General features: G+C 35.5%; 2 protein-coding genes across 5 annotated transcripts in view; one reads left to right on the top strand and one right to left on the bottom strand.

Annotated features, from left to right (window-relative positions):
* LOC142340576 (uncharacterized) overlaps positions 1-13220 on the bottom strand; it is a 200557-nt gene that overhangs the window by 131470 nt on the left and 55867 nt on the right. The gene's annotated exons all lie outside the window — the stretch shown is intronic.
* LOC142340570 (uncharacterized) overlaps positions 1-13220 on the top strand; it is a 31151-nt gene that overhangs the window by 10865 nt on the left and 7066 nt on the right. Inside the window, exons 5-8 of the mRNA XM_075391238.1 lie at positions 302-441; positions 3128-3380; positions 6707-6943; positions 9353-9553. Coding sequence (XP_075247353.1) covers positions 302-441; positions 3128-3380; positions 6707-6943; positions 9353-9553 — 831 coding nt within the window. The remainder of the gene's footprint in view (positions 1-301; positions 442-3127; positions 3381-6706; positions 6944-9352; positions 9554-13220) is intronic.

Below are 13220 nucleotides of genomic sequence, written 5' to 3'. Positions count from 1 at the left end.
CTGCTATCTGCTGGCTATGTTCTTCTTAAATCAGTTTTGGCTTGGGATTGCGTTTTGCGAGTTGTTCCAGTAGTTATTTCAAATCTAGTTCCTTTTGGCTGAATACGACTGTATGTTTTTTCCAGGATTTCCCTGACTGTGTCTTTTCACGATTTTTTGAATTCAAATTTGAGGGGTGATCTTGGTCACGCCTAACCTAATAAGTGGGGCGAAGAGGTGGGTGGTTTTGCGGCTTGAAAGGTTTAAAGTCAGCCATTGACATCAGTCGGCTATATGAAACGAAGGTCAAGATATGCTGCAGGTTGATGTCAGGGTAGATGTTCCTCAGACAGAGAGACCCCAGACGCAAAGACGAGTTGGCCCCAGACGCAAAGAAGTGGATACAAGTTTGGAAGTTGTGACGGCAGAAATCAAGGCAAAGACACTCACACGCGAAGAGGGGTAAGTAAATGTTCTCTTAAAAATAGAGGATTTTTAATTGAGGAAAATATTGTTCTAGAAAGCGTTCTTTACTGCAAATTTTGTTAAATTGTGATCAATTATGAATTCGCATCTTTCGATTCTTATATTTTTTTTATCATTGTGTTGGCATTTAACAGATGATATCAGATGTTATTCGGCAGAAACGTGTCCGTCATTAGTTAATGATTTTGAATGGTTTTTATTCTCTAAATCTTCAAAGAGCTTTTATAAATCATTTTTCGAAGCATATTTTTGTGTAATATGAACTTTGTACGTACTCAGAATAAAGGCTTTTCTTTTATGAGTGATTAGTTCTACGCACTTTTATTACTACTAGCTCTGTTCGTAAATTTGTGCTAGCTCTTTCCAATTCTTCTCAATTCTACTTTCTGTTGAACGTATGAAAATGCTACTAGAGGTCACTGAAGTTCAAGTGGCTGAGTTGTTTTGCTGGTAATTGATAGATCTGACTTTCAACAACGGAAAAATTCGAGTTTATTATTAACTTACTACTAACAAGGTATTAGAATTTCGGTGTTTCGGTAAATCCTATCTTTGCTATTTTGTAAACATTTGTGGCAGTTGAAAATAGTAATTGTTAAAACAATTGACGCTGTAACACCTATGCTTCGCCGTAGTTGAAGAATTTTGTCATTCCTATAATTCAAATGTTGGACTTTTCCATTTGTTCCCCCATCCAAGTACGTTATGCACTCTTTTCCAGTTACCGAGTACGTGTCGATACACAGTGAATCATTATTAATAGCCGCGTCAACAATCTCCCTGGAGAGCTCCCGAATCTAGTATGTTGACAGAGCTTTAAGCATGTGCACGATATCGATGTTGACACAGGTATTCAATGTAGCTATTGCTTTTTTTTTTCAAGTTACATCTAAGCTCATATGAGGTGTAAATATGTCAAGAAATGAAAGGCCGCCTTTTGCAAGAAACAAAATAACTTGAAAACATCTCCAAAATTTGATTGGAGTTTCCAAGAGCTTTTCAATGCTGCCTTTTCTTGTGTGTCTCTGCAATCATGCGGTCAAAGTTGACTAAGCAAAAAAGTCGCCAACCTCGAAATAAATTTTTTTAAGGTCGAAGCAATGAATTTCTTGGTTAGATATCAATTTTAAGTTACAATGTTGAATTTTGTTTAATTAGACAAATCCTATAAGTGCAAATTAATTTCAAATATCTTTGCGACTGCAGAAATTTAGTGCTGCAACACGTATTATACTAATTATTATAAAATTGTTATGAGCTTTTTAATTGCTCTTGAACGCAGTTCATAGCAATTATTGTAAACGTGTGTCTTTTTTAATGCAAATCTTTCGCTTGACAATTTTGCGCTTTTCTTCTAGAACATTCGTTGACTTCTCAAGTGAATTTTTCACGCTTTCGTTCATCATTTTTGAGTGATCTCTAGTGCTCGGTCGATTTGTCGGTTTGTGTTTATATGTACTAATTAAAATCATTATTCGGATTATTGCGACTTTTCGAGCCATCTGACAACGATATTCAGAGGATATTAGTTGTATGAACTGGTTCAATCGGTGACTCAAAGGAATGCTTTAGTTTATTGTCGAGCATTTCAATATTGTACCAAGAATTTGATCAGAAGGGTGAGGCATTTCAGTTCAAAATAGCCGAGATTGATTGAAATTTGTAGTTCACGGTAAACAACTCAGGTGATCGAATGACTACATTGACAAACAATGTTGATTATCAGCAAATTTGCCACTTAGTCTTTACTGTACATATGTTCAGCACTGCGTTCTTGAAATTTGGACCAAATAGTTTGAAGTAATGATTGGTCCGGCCAAATTCCAAATTGATACCTAGAATTTTTGGTATTAGCTAAATGCTTCTTATCATATGGCACGCGTATAAGCGTAAACGACTCAGTAAAGATATGCCTTACTCTCATCATTACCGATCCTCGTACTCCAAGAAGAGTCACAAATTTGATAGCTCCAGTTCAGATGTGAATGTAAAGAAGACTGGCAAGGACGATCCCGATAATTGTGAACTTGTCAGGAGAAATTCGCGACAGCGGTCTGTCAGATATGGATCCAGGGCAAAGCGGTGGGTGTTAGTAATATATTGTTGAGATGAGTGTTGCAAGAGGGTAAAAGTCAAAAATTGATGTTCTTGTACTACATAAATTCATTCAAAGCGTTTGAATAGCCGAGTTGCTTACGCCAAGGCTTTACTATCAAGCTTTTTTAAATAAAGTGTTAGTATGTCGGTTTCTTCCATTGTTCCTACAAAGTTATACAAAGTATTTGAGTCCTTTTGAATTTTTTTCTCAACGACTTGATTTATTTTGGTCAGTCTTTTTATGCGAGATTTCGTGACTGGAGTAGTTTCCGTTTTTAATTTTTAAAGGATACTGAGCTCAACTTCATTTTGATTGGCAGAATTTTTTCAGTGAAGATTGCCTTAAAAATGAAGTTCCCCAGAGTGTAGTGTTTATATGCAGTTCAATTGAGCTGATCGGAGAAAATGTACCATATGTCGCTGCGTTTTGATTTTTTTTAGTTTGTAGCGTTTGAATGTTTCAAAACCGCTTTGTAACGAAATAGCTTTTTCAACTTTTGGTACAATATTTAATTTTTCTGTGAAGTAACTATCATGACAGAATAGCAATGGTGTCGTTCTGTAGTGACGAGTTGACGAACCCGCTGAACATTACAAACCCATCCTCAACCCGGCCTGTCTTCATCGAAGATGAGGATGATGAAGAGAATGATCACCCGGAACCCGCGATTGCCTCCTCGGACATTGAGGAGGTGCAGTGCCATTGTAGTGTACATGACAAGAAGAGCGACTATACCATGTACCTAGACAATGTCTACTACATCAGTGTGGACAGTGCTTTCAACATGCTTTTCATGAAGAGCGACTTCTATCATCAGGTAATGTTGTGGAGAGGAAGCGATTGATTTTAATGTGTTACCATAAGTTAGAAAGAAAGAAAGAATCATTTTAGTTATTGTGATACAAATCAACAATAAGCGAGGATAGATAACGAGATCATTCGGATCTGCTATTTCAATCTGCCACTAATTACAAATTAACAATAATCTTTTAACATGTATAATGGATTATATAACTAGCGCCATTTCTAAATTCAGTGCATCTCGAACTAACAAACAATTAGAGTAGTATTAATGATATGTACTTCTAAAGACATTAATGCGAAGTCAAACGAGGAGAGAAATTTGTTACTATAAACGATTGACTAGTCATCCAGAGATTGACTGCTCATCATTTTGCAGTCGAGGTAATTTTTTGATTTTCAAATAATTAAGATTCTTATTTCTATTCGAATATTAATCTTGTTAGTTCATAATTATTGACTAAATAGGAGTTGTTTTTTATTTGGTGTCAAAAATTGGATATTTTCTTTCCAGAAGACAAATCCAAGTCTGATGAAATAACTCTAATTTTACTCAGTCTGTTATAAAGTTTAGCACCTCGATACCAAATGGAATTTTGATCTTTGGTTTACAAAGGGGCTCTTCTAACAATTTCAGATCGTAACTTCTGAGGATTACCCTTACACAGTATTGTTTAAAAGTGAAAAGATAATTGCAAAAATCTTAAGTGTGTTGACTGTTTATAGCTTTCAGAACAAATTTGAGAAGTTCTTAAATATGTAGCTCATAAACGGTTAAGATTGAATTCTTCGCAATTAAGTCGTTGCAGTGATCGCTTTTTATCTGAAGTGAATAAGCGTAATTATCTTTTTTGTAAAAGAGAGATAGGTTTTAAAGATGAGTAGCTGCAGCAGTTGAGAACGTCACAAAAATACGTAGGAAGTTTATGCTTTTGCTGGTTTTGAAGAGCCATGTCAAGTAGTGTTGCGATCTCTTCACGCTTTTTTCGGCTTTTTCACGTCAGTGAGAAGTCAAATTAGAGTGGTGATTTTGGGCACAATGAAATAGTAAAGGGAGCGAAAAATCGACTAGGTTTGAGGCGTGACTGTTTTCAAAATTCCTTTAAAGTGGAGTGAGAAATTGGTGTTTGAGCAATTTGGGGGTTTTTGAGATGGTTTTTTTTTCAGATGCGTCAATTTGATTTCTTTTCAGAGTTTCCTCTCCTTCAGTGCTTTTAAGACGGTACATATGTGCTCTAATTGTGCCTACTTGCCTTTGCTTGAATTCATTAAGGGAAGCTAAAAGTTTTTATGACTTCACTATTGTCATAAAATATTAGTGAATTTTAGATTTTGCCACCTTTTTTAAAATTATCTGTTGTCTTATCACTTAGTATCATCAATGACAGGTTTGATTGGTTGCTAATGAGGCATAAATGAAATTAATTAACGGCTCGAGTTAATAGCTAGTGGTTTTCATGACTTTGACACTACGTTTTTTCAAAAATTTTGAGTGAATTTTTGAGTTCAAGTATTTATCGTACTTTTTGATGTCATATCATTTAATCTCATTGGGGACAGGTCTGTGATGCTGCTAATAGGGTTTCCGTTTATGGACTCAATCGTTTTTGTTCAAAGCTAGTGATTTCTATGACTTTGACACTAATTGTTATCAATAATCTCGAAGTCTTTGAGTTTTGCGAGTTTGTCTTTTCAACGTTGTCGTCTTAACTTAGTGTCATTATCGGCAGGTCTCATTGGTTGCTAACAAGGCTTCAATTAAAGCAAGTCATTTGATTTCATAGCTATTGCTTTTTGTGACTTATACGCTTGTTCGGTTTTGAAAAAAGCCTAGTGATTTTTTTGTTTTGCTAGTATTTGTACTTATCGCTGTCTTATCACTGATTCTCGTTGAATACAGGTCTCAACGGTGGTCATTGAGCAATCAATTAATGAATATAATTGTTTCCTTCAGAGCTGTTGCGTTTTGTGACTTTTATACTAAGTGTTCTTAAAAAATATTCAACGAGTTTTATTGCCATTTTTGGTTATTTTTTTAATTTATGATTTAATATTAATGAGAGGACCCATCACCATTTAATGACCGGTTGCTAATCAGAAGTATAGGAATATAGTTGGCAGTTTAACTTCTTAGCAGTTATTTTTTGATGTTGATCCTGTCTTTTCAAAAAATAAAAGTTGCATTTTTAGTCTTGCTTAGTTTTGTTGTTCTGGTGTTTTTTTTATAGGTTAGTCTCATTACTAACAGCTCTCATTTGCCTTTTAAAGCGGAGTAAATGATTGTCAGGTCACAAATTAATACATTTTTGAATTGTATTTCAGGACGTGTCCTATGTTTTTTAATTCCTCGTCTCCATCGATGATTCTTGCGACCCGACTTCTTGGAATATACTTTTTCAATATGTGATTTCTACTGCTTTGCAGGTAAAATTTGTAAGCGTTAGGTCATTTTTCCTAATTTTTGTTCAATTGCGTGACTTGCCTCACTCAAAAAAATGATTTCTGAACTCGCTTAATGAACTTCAAATTTTATGAACATTTACTTAAGGTCAATAGTGTGCATCTAAGTAGTGCCAAACGTATATACCCTAATTCTTGAGTATTAGAGTCTTGAGCTTTTGATTTTGAATATTATTTTTGAAAAGGTTCTATTAAGGCTTTTTCTTTATAGAGCGTATGTGTCTCATTAAAATGACAGTCCGAATCTAACCCAAAAAGTCTATTGCTCTATTAAAAAGCTGGTGGTCGATCTGTCAACCTTATTTCTTTAGTTGTTTCAATTCATGGAAGGCAACAAGCGTCTATCGCGGCTATTTTCCGGCAATCTGCCGGCTAAGTTAAGGCTTTATCAGAAGGCTGACTGAACAGAAATGTTTTTTTTTTGAGACTGAGACACAAGTCAACTAAAAAACAGTTATTCGCAAATCACCAAAAATTCACTTTTAATTTCTAGAGAAATCAAAGTCGGAAAACCAAAAAAGTTCTTATGTGCACATACGTTTCAGAAAGAAGCAGCTAGGATTTCTTGTTATTGAGAACAATTTACACATCGTCAAAAGACATTAATTGCAATGTTTATTAATGTTTTAAAATTTAAAACCCAATATCTAACAGAAGTTTAAAGCTCATGAATACATTAAAAGGTTTCATTTATACAAGATCAAAATTCCAGTCGGGTTTTCCAAAAATTGGCCTAGTTGAGAAAGCCAAATATAGTCAAAATTCAAGAATATTTTAAAATTTTGCGAAAGTAATTAATTAATTAGCGTCTATTGCGTATCTACCGTTTGCTATCAACCGATAAAAAATTTTAACGGATCATAATAAAGTTGTCATTTTTAGGTGCTAAAACGGAGAGACGCTACAGACTTCAAGTGTGGAAGTTGGCAGAATGTACCCTCGGAGGGGAGTGTTTCTGGGGGAGGCGGAGGGGAGTTAAATGGGAGAGGAGGCAAGAAGAAACAGCAGAGGGAACTGACTTATGTGATGCCCACCAACTCCAATGTACCCATAGCACCCAAAACTGTCGCTTGCACTGAAATGCAGTACGTCGATCCTGCTGAGTTTATCGAGAAAAAGGTACAAGTGGCTTTTAATCAATCAGATTTTTTTTTACCCGTTACTCGAAGAAGTTTAAACTATTCATCAGGATATTAATCTATTTGTGTTCAATAATCTAATATTATGATTAGCATTTGTCACAAATATGCTTTGATCAAACTTGAATTCACAATATCAGTTTTGTTGCAAAAAGAATTGTAGAAAATAATTTAATCTGGGTTAGTTTACCCGTCATGGCTTTAAACGTGATTATTCATGATGATGATGATGATGATGGAGGTTTTAGCACTTTTTCTGATCTCAAAAGTGCATGAATAAGAATCAGTAGACCTGGCAAAAAAGCATCGTTTTTAGCATCTGCTTGAACACTTTGTAATTTAGTTCGTTTCTAAGAAAACTCGGCAGGCCATTCCAGAAGAGGCATCCACTGTTCTCGAAAGCAGCTTTTTGGAATTTTGTTTTACCAGCAGGCACCCTAAACATTTCACGACTATTTGGGTTAGCAGAGTCCACATTAAGTCGGAACAGACTTTGCAGATACGCTGGGGCATTTTGTTTTTCACCTTGTGCATAAGACAGCCTACTTTAAACTGAATTCGCTGTTTAATTGGTAACCATTACAGCTATTTCATCAGCTGTGTTGCTCTTGTTGAACGAGGTTTTCCAAAAATAAAGCGTACTGCGGCATTCTGAACTTTCTGAAGCTTTTCAGTCTTTTTTCAGGTAGGCAGTATTAATATGCATTACAATAGTCAAGTCGCGATAGACTGTAGCATCTGACAAATAAATGACTATGAATCCTGATTATGAATCATTATGAATATTGGAATTTATCTCTAACCTAGAGTGAACGAAAACGTTTACGACGGCCTGTGTGAGTGAACAAGCTAATGTGAGCTATTTGGCTGATAACTTTAGATGTGAACCGCTGTTTCAATTTATAACTGCCACTGTGAACGTTTGAAAATATCAAAAACGGATGGCTTTATTCTACCTGCAGGAAAGAAACTGAAATATCATTATTATAGCTGCGAAGCTGTAAGCTGAGCTGAGCTCTATTGCCGTGCTCTTGGTTTTTACAATTCAAAGAATGTGAATTGTATTGGAGCTGAGCTGAGCTCTATTGCCGTGCTCTTGGTTTTTACAATTCAAAGAATGTGAATTGTATTGGGGCACTCTTTTTTTTAAGATCTGTTCACACATTTTCATGATTTTTGAAGTCAAATTGGAGTTGTGATTTTGGTCACGCCGAAACAGGAAGTGGAGCGAAAAAAGCGAGTGGTTTTGAGGTGTGAAAATTTTTCGCTCTAGTTTTGAAGTAGAGTGAGAAAGCGGTGTTTGATCAAAAGTTCGCTAGTGGTTTTTTTGTTCACATGCGGCAATTTCACTTTGAATTTTAATGTTTTTTCAATTTTTTGGATCGGATTTTTTTTCTAAATGGTTTTCCCAATCCTTTCATAGTTCATTCTAGGCATAGTTTTTTTTTGAACTAAATTTCCATTTCTCGCTAGTGGTTTTTTGTTCACATGCGTGATTTTGACTTTGATTTTCTGTTTTTTATATTTTATTGATCTGATTTCTTTTGGAAATGGTTTCCCCAATCCACTCAGTCCCTTCTAGGTCTAGTATTTTGTTTATTCAATGAAAATTCTTTGAATTGTATGTCAGGACTTGTCCTGCTATGTTTTTTATTTCGTCTAACAGATTTTTGTTTCGTCTTACCCTGACTTCTTGGAATTGACTTTTTCAATGACTTTTACTGCTTTGTAGTTAAAATTTGTGTTCGTGACGTCAAAATTTGTGTTCATGCTATGTTCTTCATTTCGTCTGACGCTTTTTTTCGTTTTACATTTGTTCACGCAGCAAAGCTGAAAAAGTCAAATTTTCTGAATGACTTCTTCCTCTCGCTTAGGGCGCGCATGACGTCATTTCTCGTTCTCTCTCTAGCAAAGATTTTATGATTATTTGCGTGATCAGATTTTGATCATACGTGACTTACCCCACTCAATAAAATGACTTTTTCACTTATGTTTAATTTGAATTTGTTTAAGGTCAAAGGAACTCATATGTGTAATAAAGGTCCCTAATAAAAAGGCTTCTGCGCAATCAATTTTTAACAAGCTTTATTAATTTATCGCTGAATCTTTTTTACATAGCTTTTTGATCGGCTTCGATATTTTTTTCAACTTGTATCTGTATATGTTTCTATCTCTATTATACGGTACGCATGTCTATTCTTTCGCAGCTATTACGGCAATCTGCCGGCTATGTTTGGCATGGATCCGAGTTCTTATAGATCAGCAGCAGTCGGGAGAAGTTAGGAGCAGTAATTTTGAGAAGTTCCTTAAGAATTGATAAAACTATATTTAACCTGCCTCTGCTCCATTAGATATTTTTATCTGTTTACATGTCATTTATTTTTTAAAGCTGTACAGTGCTCATGCGACGGTGCGCAATCACAGCAAGTTCAGCGACAGTTTCATCATCCACACCAAGTACTGCCTGACTAGAAACAGCAGACACAGATTCAGATTGCAGCTCTTCTCAAAGACAGAGTTCGTCAAGTGGGTCATGATGAAGGACATCATCAGGGAGCAGGTTGAGATTGGAATGAGGAACCATTGCGAAGTAAGTACTTTGACCCCCCCCCCCCTTGGTCGACTGGCCAGTTTTGGATCCACCTTTATCCTCAAAATAAATTTTTGTGCTAAGCGTATATGAACAAAGTAATGAGTGTTTTAGCATTGAAAACGCTGTTGTTCATATAGCCTATCGAGTGGAGGGATAAATCCACCGAATATCCACTACATCTTACGTATATCTTTATGAAGAATTTGAAATATCATCAGTCATAGATGACTATGTTCTACCGAGAGAATAAGCAAATCCGAATCTTCTATGCTAGCAATCTAACCGCACGTCCTTTTGGTTTCCGATTTTAGTTGAACCTTAACGCTTTAATTCCGCCTTATTGAAATTATCGCATCTAGAATGTACTTCTAAATTCACTATTCTCATAAAGTATAAATGTAAACTAAATCGATGCATTATTATAACTTTTACGGCCTACATCCTTTTTAATTTCGAGACTACTAATCTGACTTGATTACAGGAAATCCGCTAAATTTCGGCGGATGTGTTATTGCGTTCAATGCAACTACAATTGACTTTCGGTTAATTTGGTTAGTTTTTGTTAGCCACAATTAGGTTATCGAAGCTATTAAACCTTAGTTCATTCAACAACACAGACCCAAGGGTAAATCATCAATTGCTGTTACTTGTTTCTTTTTGCCAATAGCATCATTTGAAAACCCTTAGTAAACCCTTAGTCGGTTTTGTTCTGACTGCATTTTGTGGTGATCTGAAAGCCAAGTTGGTTTTCTTCTTGCTGTTATTCTATTTTTGTTATTTTAAGTCTTTGTTAGCTATAAAGTACAAGTTTAATGGTTATTGCCGGTACTCTACCGATTGTTTTTGCATAATTGTCATTTTTTCTGACCAATTTGTTTCTGTCTCCGAGTTCTTCGATCATGTTTATACATATTTTTCGTTATCTAAATTTTGTTTTTAAAGCTTGGTATGCTTTGTTGACTCTCAGAGGTTGGCAGTGTGATAATTTTGGTTGTCGAGATTTCAGTGCATTCAATTCTCTCGATTGTATTGGAAATTGTCCTGCTCTTTCTTTTTAAATCGCTTTATGATTTGTTCACGTTATTTGTTTTAATCAGATTTACAATGCCAAAAGTGTGCAGATCCGGACATTCCTACTTAGCCAGAAGTTGACTTCCGTTGGTTTTGTCATTTTAAAACGTACGCGTTTCGTGTTTTAAGTAATGGTTAATTCTCCCGACGTTAGTAGGTTATGTTGATAACCTCAGAAGTTCTCAGTGACTCTGCTTGAAGTCACTGAGAACTTCTGGCGTTTATCGAAAACCGCGAAGCGGTTCGAGATATTGAGTCAGAATTTCGAAGTGACTTATGCAGAGTCATTTAACCATGCTTAAAACACGAAACGTTTTAAAATGTCGGAAGTCAACTTCTGGCAAAATAGCAACTTCTGGCATTTTAACTTCTGGCACTGCAGACTTTCGGCATTTTAAAATGTGCACGTGAGTGTTTTAAGCATTGTTCCGCGACTCTGCAGAATTCACTTCGAAATTCTGACTTGATATCTTGAAACGCTTCGCGATTCGTGAGTCACGTAATGAAAACTTAGAAACAGTCGCATTATTACGCAAAATATTGAATACGGTCGAGGTCAGAGGAGCAAAATCAAAACGAACTGGATAAAGCCGGCTCTTTAAGTTATTGTGTACTAGGTTTGTCATAGTGCACTAGCGTAAATGCGTATTTGTATAAGTGTTGAGCTTATTGTTCTGCAGTTTACAATCGTGATAAACTGGTTGCACTAATTTAGAACACCTATTGACACATCCTGTTTCAAATACAATGTTGGTCAATTGGATTAACGGGGTTTACTTCCCGGCAGTGCCTGAATTTGTATTACGAATCAGCACATAAAATTTAGCTGCTTCCGGTAATATTAATTAGTAATTATACAATCTCAAACGAAGATTGTATCAATCAAATTTGTCCTGTCTGTCTTTTTTTAATGCAATTTTTTGTTTGACCAATTTTTCGTCTGACGCTTTTGACTTTTCGTCCTCAAAAACGGGATAGATATGTAGCGCCCAGAGGGCATTAAGTGCTCGTAGAGCCTTTCAGCTCAAACTGTTTTGGAGACATACGGTGAAGGGCGGTTCTTAGACGTTGAAGACCCCTCCACTCCTGACCCCCCACTATTGTCCCCATGCGCTGTTACCCCCACCCACCTCACTGTTACCCCCCATCAGACCTCGGTGCCCCCCCCCCGTTTCTAGCTACTGACGAACAACCACTCACTGAAAATGTTTGACATTTTATTATTTTTAACGGCCCCAGGTGTGAAGGAAGCTCATCTAAGTTTTAATAATAGGTTACTGCTTAGTTTCTTGTGATAATGGAATGGTTTCAACATTTTAACATCACGAATTTTAGCCTTTTTTTGACAAAGCGTGCTTTTGTTTTTCCTTAGTCAGGTCTTTACAGACCCAGGGAACAGAAAACATCCTAAGGGGTTTGATAATAAATTACTGTCAATTTTTTATTGGCCATGGAATAGTTTTTCAACTTTTTAATGTAACAAATTTTAAAAAATTTTTGATAAAACTTCAAGTTTTTTTTTAACTTTTTGCCGGTTTTTTAGGTTCTTTTCAGCCTCAAGAGCCAATGAAACTCCTCTAGGGTTTAAAAATAAGTTACTGTATAATTTCTAGATGTAATGGAATGTCTTGCAAGATTTTAACATCACGACTTTTAGCATTTTTTTTGACAATTTTTGCCATTTTTTTTCAGTTTTTGATATAGTCATTATTCAGGTTTTAAGAGCCTCAAGGGCCAGAAAAGCTCCGATAATAAGTTACTGGAAAAATTTTGTTGGTCATGGATGAATTTTCAACCTTTTAATATCACAAATTTTAGCAATATTTTGACAAAACTTGCAATTTTTTTTAAGTTTCTGAAATTTCTTGACAATATTTAGGTTTATCTAGCCTCAAGAGCCATGGAACTTTCTCTAGGGCTTGCTAATATGTTATCAGTTGATATTAGTTTATGGATGTAATGGAATGTTCTTCAAGAGTTTAATATCACGAATTCGTTAATTCAAGATTTAAACTATTTCAGGCTTAAAAGAGAGATACTGGATAGTCTCCTGGGACAATGACCATGAAATGGTTAAGATATTAAAATCTTGAATTTTAGCCAGATTTTGTTAAATTTGCAATTGTTTCCGAAAATTTTTCAGTCTTTCTTGTTCTTTTCTGAGTTTAACGACTATTACTGGCCAACGAAACTTTTTAGGTCTCGGAGATGGGTTTATTGACAGAACTTTCGAGACGAAAAATGGTTTTGAACTTTTTTTACTGCGAAGTTGAAAACTTTTTTTTAATTTTTGCCTTTTTCAGTTTGTTTTTTCTATATGATTTATTTGCTAACAAGGCTAGAAAACTATAAGTTGCAGAGTCGAATCCCATCATGGAAAATATTCCTATCTCTTTCTCTCTGTCGGTTAGGGTTTCTTTCTTCTCTTTCTCGTTCAGGCTTCATCTCTCTCTCTAATTTTGTTGATGCCTTACTTCAGCTGCTGTTATGTGGCGTAATGTCATGTCTGGTCCTCATTAACAATGAGTTATAGTAGAAATGTTTTTATCGTACGTGACTTAACAGGCACTTTTTAGGAAATCATTGTTAATTG

Source organism: Convolutriloba macropyga, chromosome 6, assembly GCF_964194025.1.
Source record: "Convolutriloba macropyga chromosome 6, txConMacr16.3, whole genome shotgun sequence".
NCBI classification, from domain to species: Eukaryota; Metazoa; Xenacoelomorpha; order Acoela; family Convolutidae; genus Convolutriloba; species Convolutriloba macropyga.
This window is presented reverse-complemented; position numbering and strand designations above follow the sequence as displayed.